Source organism: Emydura macquarii, unplaced genomic scaffold (genome assembly GCF_026122565.2).
Source record: "Emydura macquarii macquarii isolate MOO-44397 ecotype Brisbane River unplaced genomic scaffold, CSIRO-AGI_Emac_v2 contig_1253, whole genome shotgun sequence".
NCBI classification, from domain to species: domain Eukaryota; kingdom Metazoa; phylum Chordata; order Testudines; family Chelidae; genus Emydura; species Emydura macquarii.
In genome coordinates this window covers 46,674,733-46,696,803 of record NW_027131390.1, presented here as the reverse complement: position 1 = coordinate 46,696,803, position 22,071 = coordinate 46,674,733, and the positions used below count along the sequence as shown (strand labels likewise).

Here is a 22,071-nt window from a genome sequence, read left to right as displayed (position 1 = left end):
AGTATCTGTCACCTGCCAAACATCTCACTCTCACACACTTTCCTGCAGACTTGAGATCAGCCAAGTTAGTACTTGGCTGGTGGGGTGTCTGCTCTGCCCTGCCTCTTCCCTTCTGTCTCCCATCTTAGAGGGACAGAGAGCTGTTACAAGTAAAACATAAAGACTTTACAATAAAAAAAAGTCAGACGTTGAAAAATGTCTTTATAATTTTATTTATTTATGGACTAATAGGTTTTCATCTTCTGAAAAATATGCTAAAGAGCAAACTTCTTCATCCTTCCTTGAGAAGCTCTGTAGTACATTCTGAGTAGCAAGGCAATGAATCAGTGTGATAGGGATCAAAGGGTGGTGGTGTGAGCTGATGACTGTCTGCCTTGGCATCTGAAGCGTGTGAGTAGCTAGCTCTGACTGTCACAATGTGTTCGTAGATTCTTGTGCATGATGAAACTGTTTGCAGCATCCACTGGACAAATAAACACGAACTGGTATAAAATATACATTATATGCAATAGGCATTATGCACCAGGAAAAATCCATAGATGCTGGGCATTGGTAAATAAGATGCAACAAACCACATGCCGTGGTTATAGTTCACCCAAAATAGAATGGCCAGTGTGGTTACGTCACAACTTGTAATGATGTGATTGAACTGGTGCAAGTTGCCATGGTGTATTTGCTTGCTGTGTACAAGGTGTAGGAGTCACCTGAGAATTGGGTAAGTACCTCAAGATTTAGTTCACAGATATTAGATTATAATATCCTACTTATCATAACGCATTATCATCACAGAACATAGTCTCTTATGGGAGATGAAAATATTTTTATTTTTTTTATAAATTGGTCATTTAAATTTTATAAATTGGTCATTTATTTATCGGTCATTAAAGCTGTTGAATCAGTTCGGGACGGGGAGTGGAGCCTAGCTACATAAAAGGCTTTTTTTTAAATCCCCAAAGTTCCTCTTTTATATAATGTTCACCAACAGCTGCTGCGTATAATCCTGACCATCGAAACACACCGCTGAATCTGGTTTGATATGTATGCAGGGAAAAAAGTGGCTCCATCAGTACTGAAAAGTAATTTATGATCATACCCTTAATAGCTTATATTTTTGTCATACGCAATACAAGAGTTTTCATCAAATAATGTATTGATTTTTACCATATTAAAATAAAATAAGTGTTGATAGTGCAAAATTATTTGGATCATAAATGTTACTTATGATACCTTTGATACCTTGGCAATGACCTCTTTAGAATGTAAGATTCGTCTGCTTAAGTAGTAGGAAAGACACGTTGCCAACAAAACATACAATAGAGAGATTTTAATTTGATGGATGTAAACCGTGTAGTAAAAGAGTTTCTAAGGCTGAAAAGGAGGTCAATGAGATATGCAGCAAGAGGAGAAAGCTTGTAGCAGGGCTAATCAATTATTTTTTTGTCAAGGTCCAAATTCTTTGGTCAAGGTCCAGATTCCAGAGAAAATAATTAAAAAAAACCCAATGATGATAAGAAAATAAAAAGATTTCAGGATCTGTTTAAAAGCATCTGGCGGTCCGGATTTGGCCCAGGATCCACCTATTGACTACCCCTGGGGACTATAGGTTCGTGACAGAAGGGCTGTCTACAGGCTTGTCACTGAGACTGAACTACTTTTGGATAGGATTCAAGCATTCTAGCCCTTTAGATTTTCTCCAGGACCAAGGTTGGGTATAGAGCATCATTTTAAGGAGCTGCTCATGCCATAGAACTAACAGGCTTCAGTATTGTCCTCTGTGCCAAAAATACCTGCTTCAGACCCAGTGCTTAGTCTGATGTCCCTCTAGCATTATCCACCCGTTCTTCATTGAAAATGGAAGGGGAAGAGAGCCCTAGGTGGTCTTTTCTTCATTTAAATGAAGGCTTTAATAGTACTAATCTTGGAGAAAGGTTCCTCTTGCCTTAATTAAGGGTGACAAAATCTGGGCCACACTAATTCATTAACTGTGGTATGTGTGTGTATGTTAATTCAGAGAGAGGTTTTCATGCAGTGATATATTTTCAGGTATTTTTTGCTACTGGTTTTGTGGTTTATGTTGTTAGAAGTATTTGGATGAATACACACACTTAAAATCTCATTGTCCATTTAATAGGTTGCTTTGAAAAATACTACAACAATATTTTTCACATTAGTACATTCCTCCTTAAAGATGTCTTGCTAAAATACAGCATCAAATTCCAGTTAATTTAGCAATATGTGTTATCAGGCTGAGAAGGGGATGTTTAAGTATACAGATAAAAGGATACTTTATTTTTCTTTCAGATCTTGTAATATCCTTCCCCCTCCAGCTAGACAGCTCCTATTCCAGTGATACCTCAGCATGCACCATGCACTGTGCTTTATAACTAATCTGGATCTCAGGGGGAGCTGGCCAATAAAGGGTCAGTTTTTTTGTTTTTGTTTTTAATATATTGCATATTTTTTCAAGTTTCTTTTTAAATTTTAGCTTTCCAAAGGGTATAAAATAATGAAAGAAATATAAAAAGATGTGAAATATATTAAACTACTTACCTGGCCACCTATGGCTCTCACTCCAGCACCAATGGCTCCTATCAAAACTGAAGCCAGTTGAGGTGAGAAAGGGTGTTGGTAAGGGGGGGCATCCAGAAGCAAAATCAAGATAAATAAGATTATTCTCTGAATTCCTCTCTTAATCAGATTTTGGGGGGCATTCATCATATACCAGTAAAGTTAGATTTTGATACTTTACTCTTGCAGGTGATTTAATGATTTAAAGCATTATTCTGTTCAGGAATTATTACATGCTTCATGGACATCCATGTAAGAAAAACAGAAATTTGTGGATGTTAGTAGTTGCCAAAAATACGGATAATATTGCTGTAGATGCAGACACTTAGAAAACCTGTTAAAATCACATGAAATGAAACACAAAGCAAATTAGATCACTAAAGAAGAATACCAAACAAAAGTTGGCCAAAGTAATGGAGTCTAAAATATGCATTGTGCTTGTGCCTCGCGACATTGACAAATGCCCCAAAGGGGCATAACCTACACTTAGTTCTATATAAGAAATACACTTATATCCTTCAAGAATGATTGATCGGCTACCATGTTATCTGTTTCTAAGGCCCCATCTACACTTAAAAAAAGTTCAATCACACATGTGAAGCAGAGTTGTGGCCCAATATTGTTAAACACATTATGAAACCATATTTTAATTCTGTCTTAAACACTGTTCTTTAATGAAATTATAGTGTTTTCTGCTCACACATGTAAGGAGAAACCATAGCAGCTGATGATGATACAGCTGTGACACGAACTTGTTTCAGAATATCATTTCAATATGATCATTTATGCAAATAATATGTAAATCGGACACTTAGATATTATATTACTAATACATTAACAATACTTCAGAAATATTTTTTGGCGTGCAAATAGTTCCTGAAATTGCTTCTCTATGTGGCATTGCCACTAGTTTTTCTGCATATTCGTGATTACATGGAGTCAATATTGTATCATTTAGTAAAACTTAGCACATTTTTTGTAACCTTTATGAATGTGGAATTGAGTCTTCATTTTTATAAATGAACTCTTCCTGAAAATAATTCACCACTTAATTTCTTTTAAACCTAAAGTTCCATGTGTAATATGAAAATTGAAAAAATTCAGTATTCCTTTAGGCAATACAACTCTTAATTTCTTTAAAAAATAAAAAATGCTGAAATTAATGTGTAGCCATTTTAAAAAGACACTAAAAGAGCGTTAAACAAAATAACTAGTCTTCCTTGGGTATATGTCAGTGTGGATCCTTCTGTAGGCATGTAAGATTGGAGTCTTTTGAATATCATTGTCTGTCAGAGCTGTCCATGTGCTCTGTGCTGCTTAGTGCTCCCATGCAAGGGCATACAAGGTAGAGTGGCTGTGACTCCCCCTCGCTTTCCTCCTCCTCAAATGGAAACTAGCAAGCATATGACGCGCTAGTCTCTTCAGTGCTTCAAATCCGTACCTTTCTTTCCAAATCTTCTTTGAAGAACACAGTTCTCCATAATCTACATTGATCACTAATGGAGGTTTGAAAAAATCAGCTAATGAATTCAACTATTCCTCCTACTCCCCTCATACTATGCCCTGTATAACAGGATCTGGTTCTTTGCACCAACTGCCATCTGCATGATGGACTCTAATCTGTCCATCTTGCAACAGTCTTGTCCCCCTGAATGATGGACCCAAGAGATACCTCTTCTGCCTGAGGGGAAGTTGCTCCCAGACAGATGCGCAGTTTGCCAGTCTTTCTCCTTGAGAACCCATAAGTCCTGGAATGCTTGCCTCAAGCTATGCCTATTAGGGCAGTCCATGAAGGTCGCTTTGGATCCAGAAGAGAGCTAGTAACCATGAAAACAAATAGCCCCTCAAACAGTCGTCATACTCCAAAATCCAGCAGTGAGAAGAAGTCATCCAAAAGAGTGCCAAGAAGCCTTGATGCCGATGGCCATGACCATGGCAACCTCATCACAGACAGCCTTGGTGCCAACAACCACGATACCGGTACCAGTGGTCCTAGAGCCTATGTTCCTGATACCCACTGCTGACACATGAGGTGATCCAGAGCAGAGCGCACAGTTCCAAACATCATGTGTGTTCATCCTGGCAAGGAAGAACCTAAACACCACCACTCCAAAGAAAAATCCTCTGCTACCGTAAGGACAGGAATTGCAAGCCTGAAGCTAGTGCAATGCAAAAGAAGGAACCGATACAAAAGCTAGTACTGATTCTGGTATCCGAGTAAATTGCATATCTGAGGTACGTGACCTGGAGGAATTGATGTTGCTGGATCCTCCATGCCAAGATCACATGGGGCCATATTTTTCCATGGCATCACCATTTGAGGAGGGATATTCCTTGTCCCCACTGCTAAGCTATTCATTTCACTGGTTCCAAGTAGGGAGCCCTCTCCCCTGCTTGTCTCAGGAAGTGACCTCGAGGAGGTGGCCAGAGGATCATGATTTAAGACTCCATCCCAAGCCAGACATAAATGGCAGTGGGCTGCCCAACTGCAGCCAGTCCCAATAATCACTTTTTGCCTGATGCAGCTGAAAGCTCCTCTTCCTGACACCCAGAGGTGATCCTGGTTCCTAGTCAATGGACTGCAGTGATTCCATACTGACATACTCAAAGAAGAACAAACTGTTATTTACCCTACAGTAACAGTAGTTCTTGGAGATGTTATCTTTGATCTCATGACCAGCCCGTCTTTCAGAGTCCCCCCATATGGTATGAATTGCAAAGGAGTTGAGGGAGTGTTGCAGATGCTTTGCCCTTTATGTCCTGGCACAGAGCACGTGTGTGGCACCAGTGGATGCTGCCGTTCAGAAGACTGATCTCATAGTGTGAGATGCATATGCACCTGCCGTGGGAGCCATATTGACAACGACATCTAAAAGAGTACGTTTGTTCTTTCAGTTGCTGGGCTATTTAATTCATGAACAATCACATTCCTTTTAAAGCACAAGACTGTGTATGGCTACATTTCCCCTTTTCATGCTTAAGTGCTTTGTACCGAATTGTATTTGACATTCAATTTCAGACTAAGGCATGTTGCCAGAAATTCTTTGGAAATGTGGATAATGCAAGAAAAATCTCTGTTTTTGTAGCACTGAGTTGCAATATCATCTGTGTGTCTCTAATTCCTATTGTGATTGACATCATTACTCTTCTGGGAAAACTACAATTGAGTATAAATGGAAAGAGGAAAAATAAAATCTGTTAAATCAATTTTTCAATAAGACTGTGATTTAGTGGAATGCTATGGGCATGGTGTCCTACGTCCAAACAAAATGTCTAAAATAAATAACCTTATAGATAAAAAATTTCCACTTGGAATCTGATCAATTCTGTGTAGACAAGTTGTGGAGTGTAACAATGTAGACTTTGCATGCTTTATATACACTGCAGTGTCACATTCACAACATGAAAGTGATTTGACTTCCTCAGCTGTGATCATAATTCTTAGGTTAGCTGTCTAATGGCAAAATTATTATATAGGCTGAAATTTTGTATCCAGTATTTGTCCGTAATTTTGGCATGACTTTGAAGAGAGCAAAGAGATGTTTAGAGAGTCACTTCTGCTAGTTAAGCAAAAAAATGCTTTGAAAGAAACACTATCAGAACAAATTTGGCTCAATTAGGTTTTGCACAAGCTTATTTTTACAAAATTTAAGACAAATCTAATGGACACAAGGTTTAAAAAAACCCAAAAACTTTCCTGCATTGTTTGCAATTCGGTCATTATAGCATTTGTAAGTTCAAGCCAATGTGACGTTGAAATGGACTAAAACCAAAGTGCAGGTTGGTCTGTTTCCATTATCTGAACAGAGAGTCAAAAAATAAATGGTGTAGATGTTAAAAGGTAAATGGATTGTTTAAGTTTTTTAAATTCTCTCAATTTTAAGAAAAATACCTGGGCACATGCTTAATTTCACTTGAGTCCTGTTGTAGAAGTCCCCTACACAGGAGTAGATCAGTATGTGAGTAAGGTTACATCTACACTACTATCTTAAGTCGACCTAAGTTAGGTCACTTTACAGCCACAGCAGTAATTACTGCCATGGCTGATGTCTATAGTACCTTCCTTCTGTCAGTGGTGCACATCGTCCCCAGGAGCACTTCCACCAACTGAAGAAGGGCAGTGTGGGAGGCTGAGACCCAGGGCTCCAGCTCCCACATAGTTCCTCACCAGGAGCACAGCTGCCCATCCGGGCTTCTCGCTTCTGGGCTGGCAGAGGGGGAAAGCTGCCCAGGGCTTCCCACCTCCAGTAGGGAGAGCCACACCTGGAGTTCCATGCCTGGAGTTGGGTTAACTACCATGCTCCAGGTGGGGAGCTAATAGTCCCAGAGGGACAGCTGGGCTCTGAGCTAGGAGCTTTGGTGCAGACTGGCTCCTTGCCAGGAGCAGGGAGTCAGGAACCCAGGGGGCAGCTGTCCCAAGCCGGAAGCCTGTGTGGCAGCCCACACAGCGGAAGCCTGGAAAGCCTCTCAGCTGGGGAGCCAGCTTTCTTGTTAATTTCATGGCTGTATTTCACATTCCTACTAGACTGAGTCTGAGACACCTTGTAGTTACATAGTCTGTAAAGACCTACCAACTCACAAGACTAGCTTAGATTACATTAAATAAGGGATGTACAGAGGAGTTGGGGGAAAAAGTATATCAGAAAATGTGTGGGAAAAGCAACGTGATTTTTCTCTATTTCAAAATTAAAACCCTTAATTTAAGTACTTAAAATATAAAAACAAGCAATTTGAAGGCATAAGCTGAAGAGGTATTACATGATAAACGCAGATTTTTAAAGAGATCATTTGTATGTGCCTGGTCTGGATATACATTGTTTGAGATTTAATTGGAAACAATGTAGCATATGCGGAAAATGATGGCATAGAACAAACAGTATTTGGCCAGTCATTGGCCCCTTAGAACATAAGAAAGTCCATACTGGGTCAGACCAATGCTCCATCTAGCCCAGTGTCCTATCTTCCAACAGTAATCAGTGCCAGGTGCCTCAGGGAATGAACAGAACAGGTAATCATCAAGTGATCCATCCCGTCGGCCATTCCCAGCCTCTGGCAAACAGCAGTCCCTGCCTTCCTGGCTAATAGCCATTGATGGACCTATCCTCCATGAACTTATCTAGTTCTTTTTTGAACCCTGTTATAGTTTTGGCCTTCAACATCTCCTGGCAAAGAGTTCGACAGGTTGACTGTGTGTTGTGTGGAGAAATACTTCCTTTTGTTTGTTTTCAACCTGTTGCCTACTAATTTCATTGGGTGACCTCTAGTTCTTGTGTTATGAGGAGTAAATAACACTTCCTTATTTACTTTCTCCACACCAGTCATGATTTTATAGACCTCTGTCATATCCCTCCTGACTGTTTAATATTTGAGCAGCAATGTCAGAAGAACATAAACATAATTAAATGCATCCATGTAGAAACAGATGTCTCCGCTTAAAAAGAAATTATACATTTTAGGTGTATGTCAATGTTGGCCTTTTTCTTTATTTTTATTTTAATTAAGTAATTGTAAAGGGTGCTGGATTGACCGCTCTTAAGTCTACAGTCCTCTAACCACAGAACAATACGTGAATTCCCACCACTGTTCCCTTCACCTCTTTCACAGGCAGCTGGACTGAGAGTTTAGAATGTGTCCTTAAATTATTTAAAACCATGAAGACTTTGGATTAACAGGGACAGAGACCACTATATGAGACAAGGCACAGGAAGATTATTTGTGTGTGGGGTGGGAGGGTTAAAAAAACGATTTTATCTCTTGACTGAGGATTTTATATAAAACTATGGGGAAACTGTAAAACAAAAAAATTACAATGATAATGCATGATTTATCTGAAGTTATGAAAGATAATGGCTGACATTGGGAAATCCAAATGCCAGCTAAAACAGTCACTTGATTTGAAAAGTAAATGTTGTAATATGGAGAATTTGGATGGAATATCTTGCTGTTGATAATGTTAGAATTATTTGACTTTCCCTTGACTTATTTGCAAAACTAGAGCAGAGGCTATGTTTTGGAATCTGATTATTTTTTAAAATGTGCATTTATCAACATGTATTTAAAATGAGCTACCTTGTCTGTTGCATGCTGAGTTGTTTAGTTATCTCACTGTAAAATAATACAAATCTGTATCAAGATTTAAAAAAAAAAACCCAAAACTAGTAAAATGTAACTGTTATCCTCAGTACTTCTATGAACATTTAAAAATAGGAAATACTTTCCTTTCCCAGGAAATTATTGAGAAGGTGAAATCGCACTGAAAAGAATTTCTGCTCTTCCTCCACTTGTTTACAAAGCCAAAAACCTGAATATAGCACTGACTAGAAAAGCAGCAGTGTCACTGTAGTTTTATATCCTGTTCTGCTCCGTTTCGGCTGCTTTATAGGGTATTTCAACAGTTTGCAGAACTGCCAGATGAGCATTAGTACTTGGGCTGAGGTCACCCAAATTTAAATTTTAGCTTCCAGGTACTGTACAACTCATAATGGTCTGTTGGTGATTTAACTTATTTGTAAGGACAGTGTTGTAATCTCTGTTTCATATTTTGGCAGCCTCCAAAGGTGAAATGTTTGACTAGAATCTGGCATCCGAACATCACAGAGACGGGTGAAATCTGTTTAAGGTAGTTAACAGCCTTCTTTATTGTTACTTCAAAGTTTTTGTATAGATCATTACCCTGGTACATAACTGTCACTTCAGCACCAGTAGATAGATCATACGTATCATACATATATTTGATCCTTAGGAGCAAAGGAAACTTCCTGAAAATATTTTAGACCATTGTGATACCAAACAGAATTGCTAAGCATGGTATCTGTTGTTGTAAACCCAGATGTATCCAAACCCCATTTCTGATTCAGAAGAAAAAAAGATCATAAACGCATCCCAATCAAATAGGTATGCGATGGTGTCCTTTTGAATCAACCTGCCCAAAATATAGCAGTGCTCTCTAGTTATTCAGAATATAGAGTCCTTTAAAATTTCTCCCAATCTGCAGAAGATATTCTAGCCTGCAACATAAATTCCATTGAATAGCATTGATTTCCTGTAAAAGAGATTTGCTGCTTGTAGAAGAGAGTTTTAAAATCCCAGGACTGTATGCTTTTGACTAAGACCTGGCTTTGCCAACCACTTACCTAGCTACCCTATTGTAAGATTTCAAAGAATTCTGTATCATTGCATGCTTGCTTTTGAGATCTCTTGCAGAAAAGAACAAATAAATTCTGTGAACTGGGTCAAGCATGTTAAACTCCTTTTCCATCTACAGCGTTGCTGCTAGAGAGACATAAAGATTGAGCCTGCATCAAATTAAAGGAGGCTTAGAATTTCCTTATGTATACAATCTTAAGAACCCATATTCTAATTTAGCATATGCTGTAAATATTTGCATTTGATCTCACACTGTCCAGATAAAACCAAAGGTCATTTTTCCATAGTAGGAAAATATGTAGCTTCTATCTTTGTGATAGTTAATTTGAGACAGAAATAACTTTAATAGCTCTTATTCTTCCCCAAAGTCTTCTACTTGGAAAATTCCATCTGTGTCCTTCATAATATTTTGAAAGATAGGATCCAGGTGGTTTTAAATTATCACACACTTTAAACCCCTGTTTAGTTTAAAGCCTAAATATTTTAAGTACTAGGAAACGGTTAAATTTCCAAGGGAAATCTTGGTAGGATGTCAGTTAGACAAAATCTTGGATTTTGACAATAACAAAGTACTTATATGAATGGCAAATTTATTAAATTTCAATATGTAATATAAAACTGATATGATGATGATAAAGTGTAAGAAAAATAACCATGTATTATCCTCTTATAAGATAGTGCCAGATCAAATTTAGCCCAAAATGTAGGTTTTAAAATTAACTGTCAAAAACACATAACTAGTAAAATGTTTGTGATTTTAAGACTGATTTTTAAAAAAATAAACATTGCTTTCCAGCAGTTTGTAACCTAAATATTACAGCCTGAGAACCTGATAGTGAAATTGATTAGAAGCTGAATATAAGCAAAAGTCGAATGTGTGACAAGTTTGTCATTTTCCAAGCTAATAGAAAAAAGAAATACAGCATAAACAATGATGATAAACAAAATTAATAAATCTGTTTTAAAAGCCAAGATCGTATTTAAAACTTATGATAGGTAAGGAAATAATAATAATAATTAAAAAAAACCTTAGTTATGGGAGCCAGGCATATAGTCCAGTAAGCTGCAAAGCATGTGCAAACTAACATTTCCAAAAGCATTTTCTATTTTCTGTATTTCTAAGGTGTTAATTATCATCAAATTACAGCAGTGCTAAAGCACTACTGTGTGTGCTTCTTACCATGCTGGTTCTATGCCTGTCAGAGTGCTCCTTGGGAAGAATAAAGTGTGTGGTAGTGCCGCATGTCTTAGCAATAGCACACACGCATTTACTTACAATAACACATTTTTGCTAACATAAACGGGTTTTGGAAATGCAGAGCTTCTGTCACCTGTATGGAGCCTCTAAGACCTTTGCCCATACACCAGACCTGCATACAGATGAGTGGAGCTGTCTGACAGCCATTGAACCAGCATAGTAAAGAACATAAAGAGTAGGACTTTGATGTTGGCACTAACATGTAGAATCACATCTTTATCACCAAAGATTCAGACTTCTTTAAGCTGTGGAATGGTTGCAAAATAAGGAATGCTGAGGTCAGCTGTCTACAACGTGGAGAAATGTAAAAAAAAGTTATTTCCAGGGCATTTTTAACCTGTTTCCCTTCAAACAGTTAATTCAAGTCAGTCTGTGCAACAGCAGTATGTATACAGAAGGGCTGTTCACATAGACAACCTTAATGTACGGACACAGGATTGCTGTTCATAAACTTATGTTCAAATCTGCACGATTTCTTCAGAAATGTACCAGGTACCAAAACCTTTGCACTTGATGACCTAGGTGAATTTTTCATTCCAGCAATATAGAGGAGTTGTTTTAGATTAAGTGTTCAGAGATTAAATGGCTTTTATATTATGTACCTTTTGGAGGCGTTTTTCTAAAATTTTTCATTTTAATTAGTTGTGTCAACATTAAAGCCAGTGTTACACTGGAACAATGTAATTAGGCTGCTTCGTGAAATACACAGGTAGAAGGCAAGGTGAGCCCTTTCTTTAGTATCCATGCTGAAATCTCTGAGTTGGTCTGATTATGAAAGATTTTACTTTAAAAGCAAGAAATCCTTACAGTGTGGCTAAAGAATTGGGAAGTTTTCAAGAGTATCTTTAACTTTTATTAAATTTCAGCTAATCCATGTAAAAGAATACTATATTTTTCTGAGACAAACAGCTGTGATGGAGAAATTCAACATCAGAGAATTTGGTACTAGATTTGGAAATAAAAGACTAAAATAACTACTGCTTTATGAACCTGATTCTTAATTTTTGTAAACCTATTTTGTGTCTGCAGTGAATTTCCAGGAAATAAAATTAATATATTTTAGATACAGAATTATTCCTGACTTTTTTATTTTCTCCTTAAAACACTTAACTAGCATTTTTTCCAAACTTGAATTTCTACTTCCTAAATAAATGTATGCTTATAGTATTGTATTTGATCATTAGAAGAACATAAGAATGGCCATACTGGGTCAGATCAATGGTCCATCTAACCCAATATCCTGTCTTCCAACAGTGGCCAATGCCAGATGCATCAAATGGAATGAGCAGAACAGGGCACTTACCAAATGATCTATCCCGTCATCCAGTCTCAGCATCTGGAATTCAGAGGCTTAGGGTCACTTAGAGCATGGAGTTGCATCCCTGCCCACTTTGGCTAATGGCCATTGATGGATCTATCCTCTGTGAACTTATCTAAGGCTGTGTCTACACTGCAGATTGACTTATCTGGATCGACTGAGCGGTCAGTGAAGACCCGCTCAGTCGATCCAGAAGTTGACGTTATTAATCCACCCTTGCAAGTGGCATAGCACTGCATCGATGGGAACACTGTTCCTGTCGGCGCAGTGCAGTGAAGACGGTGCACAGAAGAGAAGCACGGAAGTCGACAGGAGTTACGCAAGTTATTTGCATACTTTGTGTTTCTCCCGTCGACTGCCACCGAATCGTGGAGGTAAGTGTAGACCCAGCCTAATTCTTTTTTGAATCCATTTATGCTTTTGGCCTTCACAACACCACCTGGCAACAAGTTCCACAGGTTGACAGTGCATTGCATGAAGAAGTACTTCCTTTTGATTGCTTTAAACCTGCTGCCTGTTAATTACATTGGGTGAACCTGGGTTATCTGTTATATGAAATCATGCTTCCTTATTTACTTTCTCCACACCTTTATAGATCTGTATCATATCCCTCTTAGTTGTCTCTTTTCCAAGCTGAACAGTCCGTTTTTTTTATCTCTTCTTTAATCTGGGAAGCTGTTCTGTACCCTTAATCATTTTTGTTGCTCTTCTCTGTACCTTTTCCATTACTAATATATCTTTTTTTTGAGATGGGACGACCAGAAACGCACACATATTCAAGCTTTATATAGTGGCATTATGATATTTTTCTGCCTTATCATCTATTTCTTTCCTAATGGTTCCTAACACTCTGATAGATTTTTTTTTTTTTTTTTTTGACTGCTGCTGCAGATGTTTTTAGAGAAGTATCCACAATGACTCCAAGATCTTTCTTGAGTGGTAACAGTTCATTTAGACCCCATCAATTTGTATGTATAGTTGGATTATATTTTCCAATATGCATTTTACAGGAAATTGTTCCGTAGCAAGAACCAAAAAACATGTAAAAACTCACCTAAGCAAATTTTATAAAGATTTGTTAGGAAAACTCAATTATTTTGGGGGTTACTATGTTTTACTCAAATATTAAATATGCTTCTTCATTGTGATATTGCCTCCATTGATGCCAGCTTCTTGCATATTTCAGGAACCCTTGAAAATATACAATTTGTGGTGTGTTTCATGCTTCAATATACGTTTTTCTTGAACATTTTTGTACATTTTTGCTTTATGCATTTGATCTCATCCACTTATTTTGTTGACCATTGTTATTAATTGATCTAATGTATCCAAATGTCTTAGCCTGGATTTAGACAAACGCCCCAGGATTTCATTATGTTTTGAGTTTGCTTTTTCTGTTGGGGAATCATGTGGCCAACATTGAAAGTGGTTCTTTTTTCCGTTTGAAACTCTGATCTTACCTTGCGAAACATTCCTTCTAATGTTGAAAGGAAAATATCTAGATTTTTACAGGAACTCTAAACTGTTGTTCTGTTGACCAAAAAGGTATTCTTTTACATAAAGTGAATCTTCTTTGGGACTAATCTCTCAATTACATCATATTTATTTACCTGTATAGGATGTAATTTGCCCTAGGGAGTTTGATTTGCAGAAAGTCTTAAACATAGTAGAACCACGTAGTTCTCATTTTAGAAAGAGTCTTTTGCAAACTCTTTAGATACTATATATAAAGAAAGCTGTGCACAGTTTATTCACCCTGGAAGGTGAAGAACCAGTCAGAGTGGTTCAACATGGACACTGGGTGAAACAGGGGTGTATTTTATTCCCAATGTTGTTTGGCATTGCATGATCTGGATACTGTAGAAGTGTATTAGCAACACAAACAAATGCCAAATGCCTAGAAGACTTAGACTTTGCCGATGATATTGTGCTACTGAGTGGGCACCCCTGAATAGTTACAAACAAAGACAGAGAGGTCAAGCAGGGCTTAGAATTAAACATCTGTGGTAAAACAAACATCCTTGAAACCCACACATCAAGCAGTAACATCACATTAGAAGGCAAAAATATCAAGGAAGTAGAATAGTTCACCTACCTTGGCAGCATCATATTGGCCAACTGAGACCTCAGGAAGGAAGTGACATCCACGATAGAATAGGTATTCATAGCATTTACTAAACATAACAATATATGGAAATCAAAGACACACAGCACCAGAACAAAATGGAAAATTTTCAATTGAAATATAATCTGTGCTAACATACAAAAGCTGGAGATCCATCAAAATGTTACCCTGAAAACCAGGACTTTGGAAATAAGTGCCTATGAAAGTTTCTGAGCATTGTTTGGATAGACTTCATTATCGACAGATTATGCTCCTGGGGGAATTCTGTGCCACTGCGCCATGCAGAATTTGTGCAGAATTAATGTTTCCTGCAGAATTTGTGATTTCCACCAAAATGCTTCCTTTTGGTGGAAGGCACAAATTGCAGCTCGATGGGCACAGCAAGGCTGATAGCCGGAGTAAAATTTTGCAGAATTTTAAAATACTGAGTGCAGAATTTTTAATTTTTTGGTGCAGAATTCCCCCAGGAGTAAAGAATAACAATGACAGCCGCAATATTATACTATTGTGTTATTAAAATCTTGAATCATAGTTAAATGAATGATTCTTAAAATGATAGTTAAATTTTTTCTCTCTATCAGGGCATAGCAACTAGACTAGCACTAAGGCAACAGAAGGATGAAGGTAATTAGCTGAGTAGCACAGCTAGGAAGGGTTCATGTTGCCTGGTGTCATTACTAATGTGTTTTAGGGAAAGCTTAGGACATTTTATTACAGGTTAATTTCCTAGTATATATATACTTAGAATACTGGATAATCACATACTTATTTCATTATTATTATCATATAGGAAAGGTTTAATTACTGAATCATCGTTCTGTAGGCAGTTTGTCAACTCAGCTACTAATTTTAGAGGGGATGGTTTTGGGGGGTGATGTTTTTATTTTTAAGATTTTGTTGTGATTTAGTTATGGATGATACTAGAGGTAGCTAAAAGATGGCAAAATAAAACAGCAGTTCGGTATAAACACTGTAAAATTAAAAGTAGAAGGTATCTGTACTATGGTGATAAAGATGGTGGTAAATTGGTAGTCATTTTATTGCCAAGTTGATAAGTGGATTTACTATTTCAGGTTATTTATTAATGAGGAAGAGTAGATTTTGAAGTGATATTTAAGGCTGATTTGTGGCACAATAGGCATGGAGCACTAGCCTTTTATTTCTGGACATCTGGTGTCCACCTAAAAATGGACCTAGCTATATTGCTGAGGGGTGTGTAAATTTTTGTGCTTTGTGCGACGTAGCTAGGTTTACCTAACCCGTGTCAATTCAACTAGGTCAACAGAAAAAGGCGTCTCAGAGAAGTAGCTTAACTACATTGGCAGAAGAACTTCTTTCATTGATGTGCCACTGTAGTATAGCCATGCCCTGAGTGAAAATTTGCTCTGTTCACAAATGAAAGTGAATTTACTCTTATCCTAATCTCCACTGGAGTACATTACATAAATTGTCAAATAGTGTGGCACAATTAAGAGAGGTCCAGATGTTTTCAATTAAAGGCTAAAAAATAAATCTAAAAATCTTTGTTCAACTGTTTAATTATTTGGCTTAAAACTAGGTGAATGTTAGAAATAACCAAACGTTGTCCCGAGGGTGGATTGGGGAGACGGAACCCTTTATTGCCTGCTCGTTCCACCTTGATGCCGCGAGTGAGCAACGAGGGGGTTGCTTTACAATTCCTTTATCCATAACAGTATATAACTGTATACATTTCCAGCAACTCTCCATAGACCCTTATGCAAGGGAGGGAAAGAAGATAATGCAGTATTCCCACCAAAGACCTTGAACAGAAGGGAGAATAGTTATTTGTTAGTCTCATTCCTTGCGCAAATGGCTAGGAAGGGTGGAAAAGACGAGAGATAACAGACTCTATCTAAAATTCACACCAAGTAACAGAAACAAGGTTTTGCCTGTGCTATGACTCCATTCTCTATAACTTAGGCCTGATTACTTGTCCAGCTTTTAACTCTTTACTCTCCTATAGTGAAGTATTTAAATAATCAACTTCTGTACTAAACAAAAATGTTCAATTTGCAGATTAATCTCTTCTATACATTGTATGTAGATATTTATAATAGAATCTAGTTGTGTGTGATTCATACAGTATGTACGTTATGTGTGGGTTTTGGCACAGGTAACCCCTAAAGAATTCCTTTCTCATTTTCTCCTTTTATTCCTCCATTAAGCAGTGTGTTTCTGCTGGAATATATGACATCCATCCTCTTGGACTGCCTCTTTGTTTCCAAGTGGAGTTAAGGCATTGGGTTTGACTCATAAAGCCTTAAAATGGCTTGGGTCCTTTCCTATTGCAATGTCACTTCTTTCTTCCAACCACAGTGCTACTCTTGATCAGCTGAGACATTGAAGATGGAGACTCCTTGGCATAAGAGAGGAGAAACTACCAACAAGGCATTGTGTAATTCATTAGACTTCTGCCATTTTGTTCTCCTGTGTTTGACACAGATTCATATTTCAAAGTTATGGTTATTGCAAAATGCCAATATGTAAATTTAGATAAGCTTAAAAAGAAGTCAAGTTTTTCCTATTCCTGATCAACAGAGGCACTGAAGATGAGCTCCTTCAACATACTGCTACAGACAGGATACATTTCCCCCATCCTCTTCTTCTGGTTTAAAATAGCCCAATTTTGGTGATTCTCAGAGTCCTCAGCAAGGCCCATCTGTTCATCCAGGCTGTGGTTGAGAAGGATGTACTAGAAATTGTATGTGTGTGTCTGTGTACAGTGGGTAAGAAGGGACATTGTTAGGCTTATTGTCTCATTTGTTATATCTATAGATGCTTGATCCTATTTTTGTTTTCAGTGCTGTAACCCCTGGTTTGTTTGTGGGTTTTGTTTTTTTAAACTTCCTTATTTTTGATTATGCTGTTAAGATCAGGAGTTCTAGAATGAAATTGAATGAACAGGTAGTTTATGGGAGTTCCCTCATTTGTCATTTTTGTGTGGATTTTTAACAGCTCAAAAATACTTCATAAATGCAAAAAAGGTGTAATTTCTGTATTCCAAGAGTAACTAATATTTCCTAATTTTCAGTGTAGTGTTCTGATTTTTGTGAAGGAATTGCAGTCAGTAAAGTTTTAAGTAAGCTTAACTGCTTCTCAGTTTGATTGTGTTGTATAATGTATGCCTCCTTGTCTGTTCCAGTTTATTGAGAGAACATTCAATTGATGGCACTGGCTGGGCTCCAACTAGAACATTAAAGGTACCATTTCTTTTTAGATATAAAAATCTGTTTTGTTGTAGTTATCTTTTGAACCGTTCACATTTTTAAAATATACTTTGCCTCTTTGCCGGGTTAGGGTAAAAGTCTTGATGTTTCTATAAAAATTAGTTTTATATTTTTGTCTTTAGAAGAGCCTCAGTGCCTCATTTATTAAAACATTTTATTTAATTTTTTATTTTATTTTATATTATCTTTTTATTTTAGTACTTAGCACTGTTTCTTTTCTCTGCCTTCTAAACAAAATATTCATTTTAACTTTATTCATTTTAAAAAAACCCATTAGCATAGCTACACAGACAAATGTGGATATAAAATAAAAACCAATGTTCTGGCAAACCAAAATGCTAGTCAGAATATTCTGGCTATCTATATTGTCTTGTAAACTGTCTCTCTGCCACCAATGAAGTCATTTCATCCCATCTGCTTTAATGTTAGGCTCTTTTAGTGAGATCTCTGGACTCTTGAACATATATTTATAGAGCAACATTTTATCTGCAGAAAGACTGGTTAGTATTAGGGGTTGGTCCTGCAAAACCCTATTCATGTGAGTAGTCCTGTTGCTTCACATTAATTGGCTCTGTGGACATTGCTACCACGCACTGAAACTTCCGTAGTGCGCCTTGATGTACTGCAGTTTGAAATTTTGAGACTTTCTATAGAAGTTTCTGAAAAAGTGGATCAGTTAAATACTAGCTGTTCTCCTAGAAGTAGATGTAGTGCACACATTTCCTTGTCAGTACATATTCAGGAAACTTGTTTCATTTTAGTGTTAGGAACAGTAATCAACAGAAAATTGCTGTGTTTGGGTATTGCACAAGCAGCACGTGGTCTGCTCTGGTAATAGGTTAGATGGGGACCCAGCTGTACCCCAGTAACATAACAGCCACAAACTAGAAAGCTAGAACTAGAGACAGCTTTATTTGGGGCTGAAGTGGAGGGAATCTCCCTACAAATAAATCTTTCATATGCAATGTAATTGAACATATTTTATTTAATCTTATCACTGTTGTGCATGCTACAAGACACACACAAGTTGTGTAAATACATGGAAATAAGGACTGTGCTTGTGAAGCAGAAGCAGTATGCAGTAAAATATGGCACTCATGCTACAAAATAATCACAATAATATATTTGGCAGCTTGAAATTTGATTTTTGAATACCAAAACCCATAACTTTTAGAACTTTAAATCATGTTCTTAATTCTGCAACACTTCCAGAGTTAAATGATAGAATATTAACTTATTTTTCAGCTTTTGTTCTAAATAAGAGAGCTGATTCTCAAGCTTAAAATCATTTTTTAATTTTTAACACATCCTATTTATCGTTTTTTTAAAGGAAGTAGATGAAGTTCTTCCATGATGCCTTAATCTGTTTAATCTTCATTGGCTATCTGGAGACATAAACCCACCCAGTTCTAGTGTTAGTGCTATCTTCATACATTTTTAAATATATTATTATTTTCGATACATGCGTCCCAGTTTTCAAATTTGTCCTAGAAATCAACCTTGGGCTTACTGGAAGGGAAAAAATTCTGGATATATAGCTAAAGGCTTCAGCTTCATTTATAAATGATTTCTTGAGTTCTTGAATAATTTTTGTGGCTCTTTTATGAACCCTTTCCAGTTTTTCAACGTCCTTTTTAAATGTGGGCAGCAGAACTGGATATTCCAGTATTCCAGTATTGGTCTACCCAGTGTCCTACTGAGGAAAATCACCTCTCTTCTACTTCTCCCATGTTTAAAGCCAAGGATCTGTTGGGCCTTTTTGTCACAGTATTGCACTGGAAGCTCATGTTATGAGTTCCTTGTCCGCTATGACCTCTAAATTCCTTTCAGAATCACTGCTTTCCAGGATATAGTCCCCCTGCTTCCGTACGTTTGGCCTGTGTTCCCTATTCCTTGATATATAATGTTGCATTTGACTGTATTAAAACACATTTTGTTTGAAGAGTCCCAGCTTACCAAGTGATCCAGTCTGCTGTGCATGACTGACCTGTCCTCCTCTTTATTTACCATTCCTCCAGCCTTTGAGTCATCTGTAAATTTTATCAGTGATTTTATATTTACTTCCAGATCATTGTTAAAAATGTTGAATAGCATTGGGTCTAGTACTGATTCTTTTGGAACCTATCTGATGATTGCTCATTCACAACTACTTTGAGATCTATCAGTTAGCCATTTCTTAATCCATTTACTGTGGGCTTTATTGATATAGTATAGTGCTAATTATTTAATCAGACTGTTGTGCAGTATTGAGTCAAATGCCTTACAAAAGTCTTAAGTATATTTCATCTGTGCAGTTCCAGTTATCAAAGTTGTAATCTCATCAAAGAATAAGATCAGGTTTGTTTGGCAAGACTTATTTTCCATAAAACCAAGTTGGCTGGGATTAATTATATTCCCATTTATCAGTTGAGTCCCATATCATCTATTATGTTGTTTTGCCTGGGATTGATGTAAAGCACACTTAGCCTTGGCTAATGGACTGGAAATGACTTTCTCATCCTTAAGTGTCTGTGGAATTTTAAAAAATAGTAGCTCATGTATTTATCCATTAAAATATATTCTGAATGTCCAGTTTTCCTCCTTGAGATACTGAAATCTTAGGGTGAAATCCGGGCTCCTTCGAAATCCAGGTCCTCTGGTACAATGGAACTCTTCCACCAGTGAGCTTTACTCTTATTGTTGAAGAACAGAACTTTCTCAGGGGATGGTCCGGGATTGGAATGAACTCCCCCAGAAACTAAAGACCATCACAAACCTCACCACCTTCAGCCTCAAATGGAAGGTGCATTTCTTTGACCTTGTCTTTCTCTAATATAAACCCATAGTAATAGATATTTATATTAAAAAAACAAAACAAAATAAATCCCATACTACCCAAACAAGACACTCCACTGCATGTGCTTCTCCCTGTGAGTAGAGGATGAGAGAACAAAACGGGGCACGTATGTAGTTGTGTTGCATAACATGCTACCAGAAGGTGCTCAGATATGAGCACAGTATAAGAGCTTTTCTATAAATAGAATAGACTGTGACCTGTTACAGAATGAGCATGGTTGTCCACCAGCAGTACAGAAATCAACTTTACTCTAGGTATCTCTTTTTGAAGATACCACTAGTACTATATTCATCCCATTGCACTCAGGCAACATTTGTGCTGCCTGCATTTTTCTGTTGGCAGGAAACACTGCTAAATCTGGTAAACTTTTTAAAGTGTCAGTTAATAATGGCTTTACCAATATCCTTTACTTACTTCCTTTCATCTTTATGAATGTGTGCTATTTGGAAAACTAGTGTTTGGTCTACTTCAAGAGCATCTAATATTTTTAATAACCATTTATTACATAACACCTGTTATAACTTTTCAGCCATCTTCTCTGAAAAATTGATTTCCAATATTGGGAAATCTGCGCTCTCAGTTTCCATCTTCACAGAAAAGTGCCTGTTTCATACATATCCTTTTTCTTCTGCATATATATTTTCAAAAATCTGCTATTGTATAGAATGTCCATAAAAAGACTTCATCTGTAAAATTGCTTCCTAGTTGACCTGTTTCATTTGCCAAAAATACAAGTGTGGAGGAGGGACTATGTTAACTTGAAATTGTTTGATATCAGATGTTGAGCTAAATTGTATAATGGGGTATGTTGTGGGATGAAAACCAAAAAGAGCAGATGCGTCTGGATGCACGAAGACACAGAGGCTTGTCTCCTGGACAGAAACTCCTCTCTCACTGCCCATTTGGAATTTTGGGAGTGAGAGAATGGAAGTTGAAGGGTGGTCGGTTGGCTCCAGAGGAGAGAGGAAGCAGAATCACTGAGGATGTGGGATTTAGACTGTGATTAGGAAGGGATGCAGTACCAAGCTCTTTATAAGATGAGTCTTCTGCTAGTGGATTGAAAAGTGGAAGGGTTACTGAAGGTTCTTGCTACATTTATTAGGTTTAAGGTACTTAGAAGTTAGGTGGCTTTTCAAACCCGGAAACTGGAGATGTAGTCAACTGGTTGGGTTTGAAGAGATCTGCTGGGCCCTTGAAATAGTGTTAAGAAAAGTAGAAGGATTTCCCAATATTTACAGGCAAGTGTCATGAGAGGAAGTTTAGTGGGATAAAAGGGCTGTACTCGCAAACCATAGACTTCAGTATTGAACAAGGTCTGTGCCCTTGTACAAGGAGCAGGTTGTGATGACAAGGCTCACTTTTTCTTTTTTTTTAACCTTGACCTCCATCCAAAAACAGTCTTTGCTATGTCATCCAAAAGACCAATATTTTCCTGTTGGCACAATATTTTCTTGCCCATATTGGCCCCCTTCCTTTTGCTTTGTTTAGGGGTGACTAGATGTCCTGATTTTATAGGGACAGTCCCGATATTCAGAGGTTTTTCTTACATAAGCACCTATTACCCCTACCCTC

General features: G+C 37.4%; 1 protein-coding gene across 1 annotated transcript in view; it reads left to right on the top strand.

The window, feature by feature from the left end:
• The window catches only part of UBE2F (ubiquitin conjugating enzyme E2 F (putative)), a 145,126-nt gene that overhangs the window by 48,817 nt on the left and 74,238 nt on the right, over positions 1–22,071 (top strand). Inside the window, exons 6-7 of the mRNA XM_067548693.1 lie at positions 9,117–9,187; positions 17,579–17,636. Coding sequence (XP_067404794.1) covers positions 9,117–9,187; positions 17,579–17,636 — 129 coding nt within the window. The remainder of the gene's footprint in view (positions 1–9,116; positions 9,188–17,578; positions 17,637–22,071) is intronic.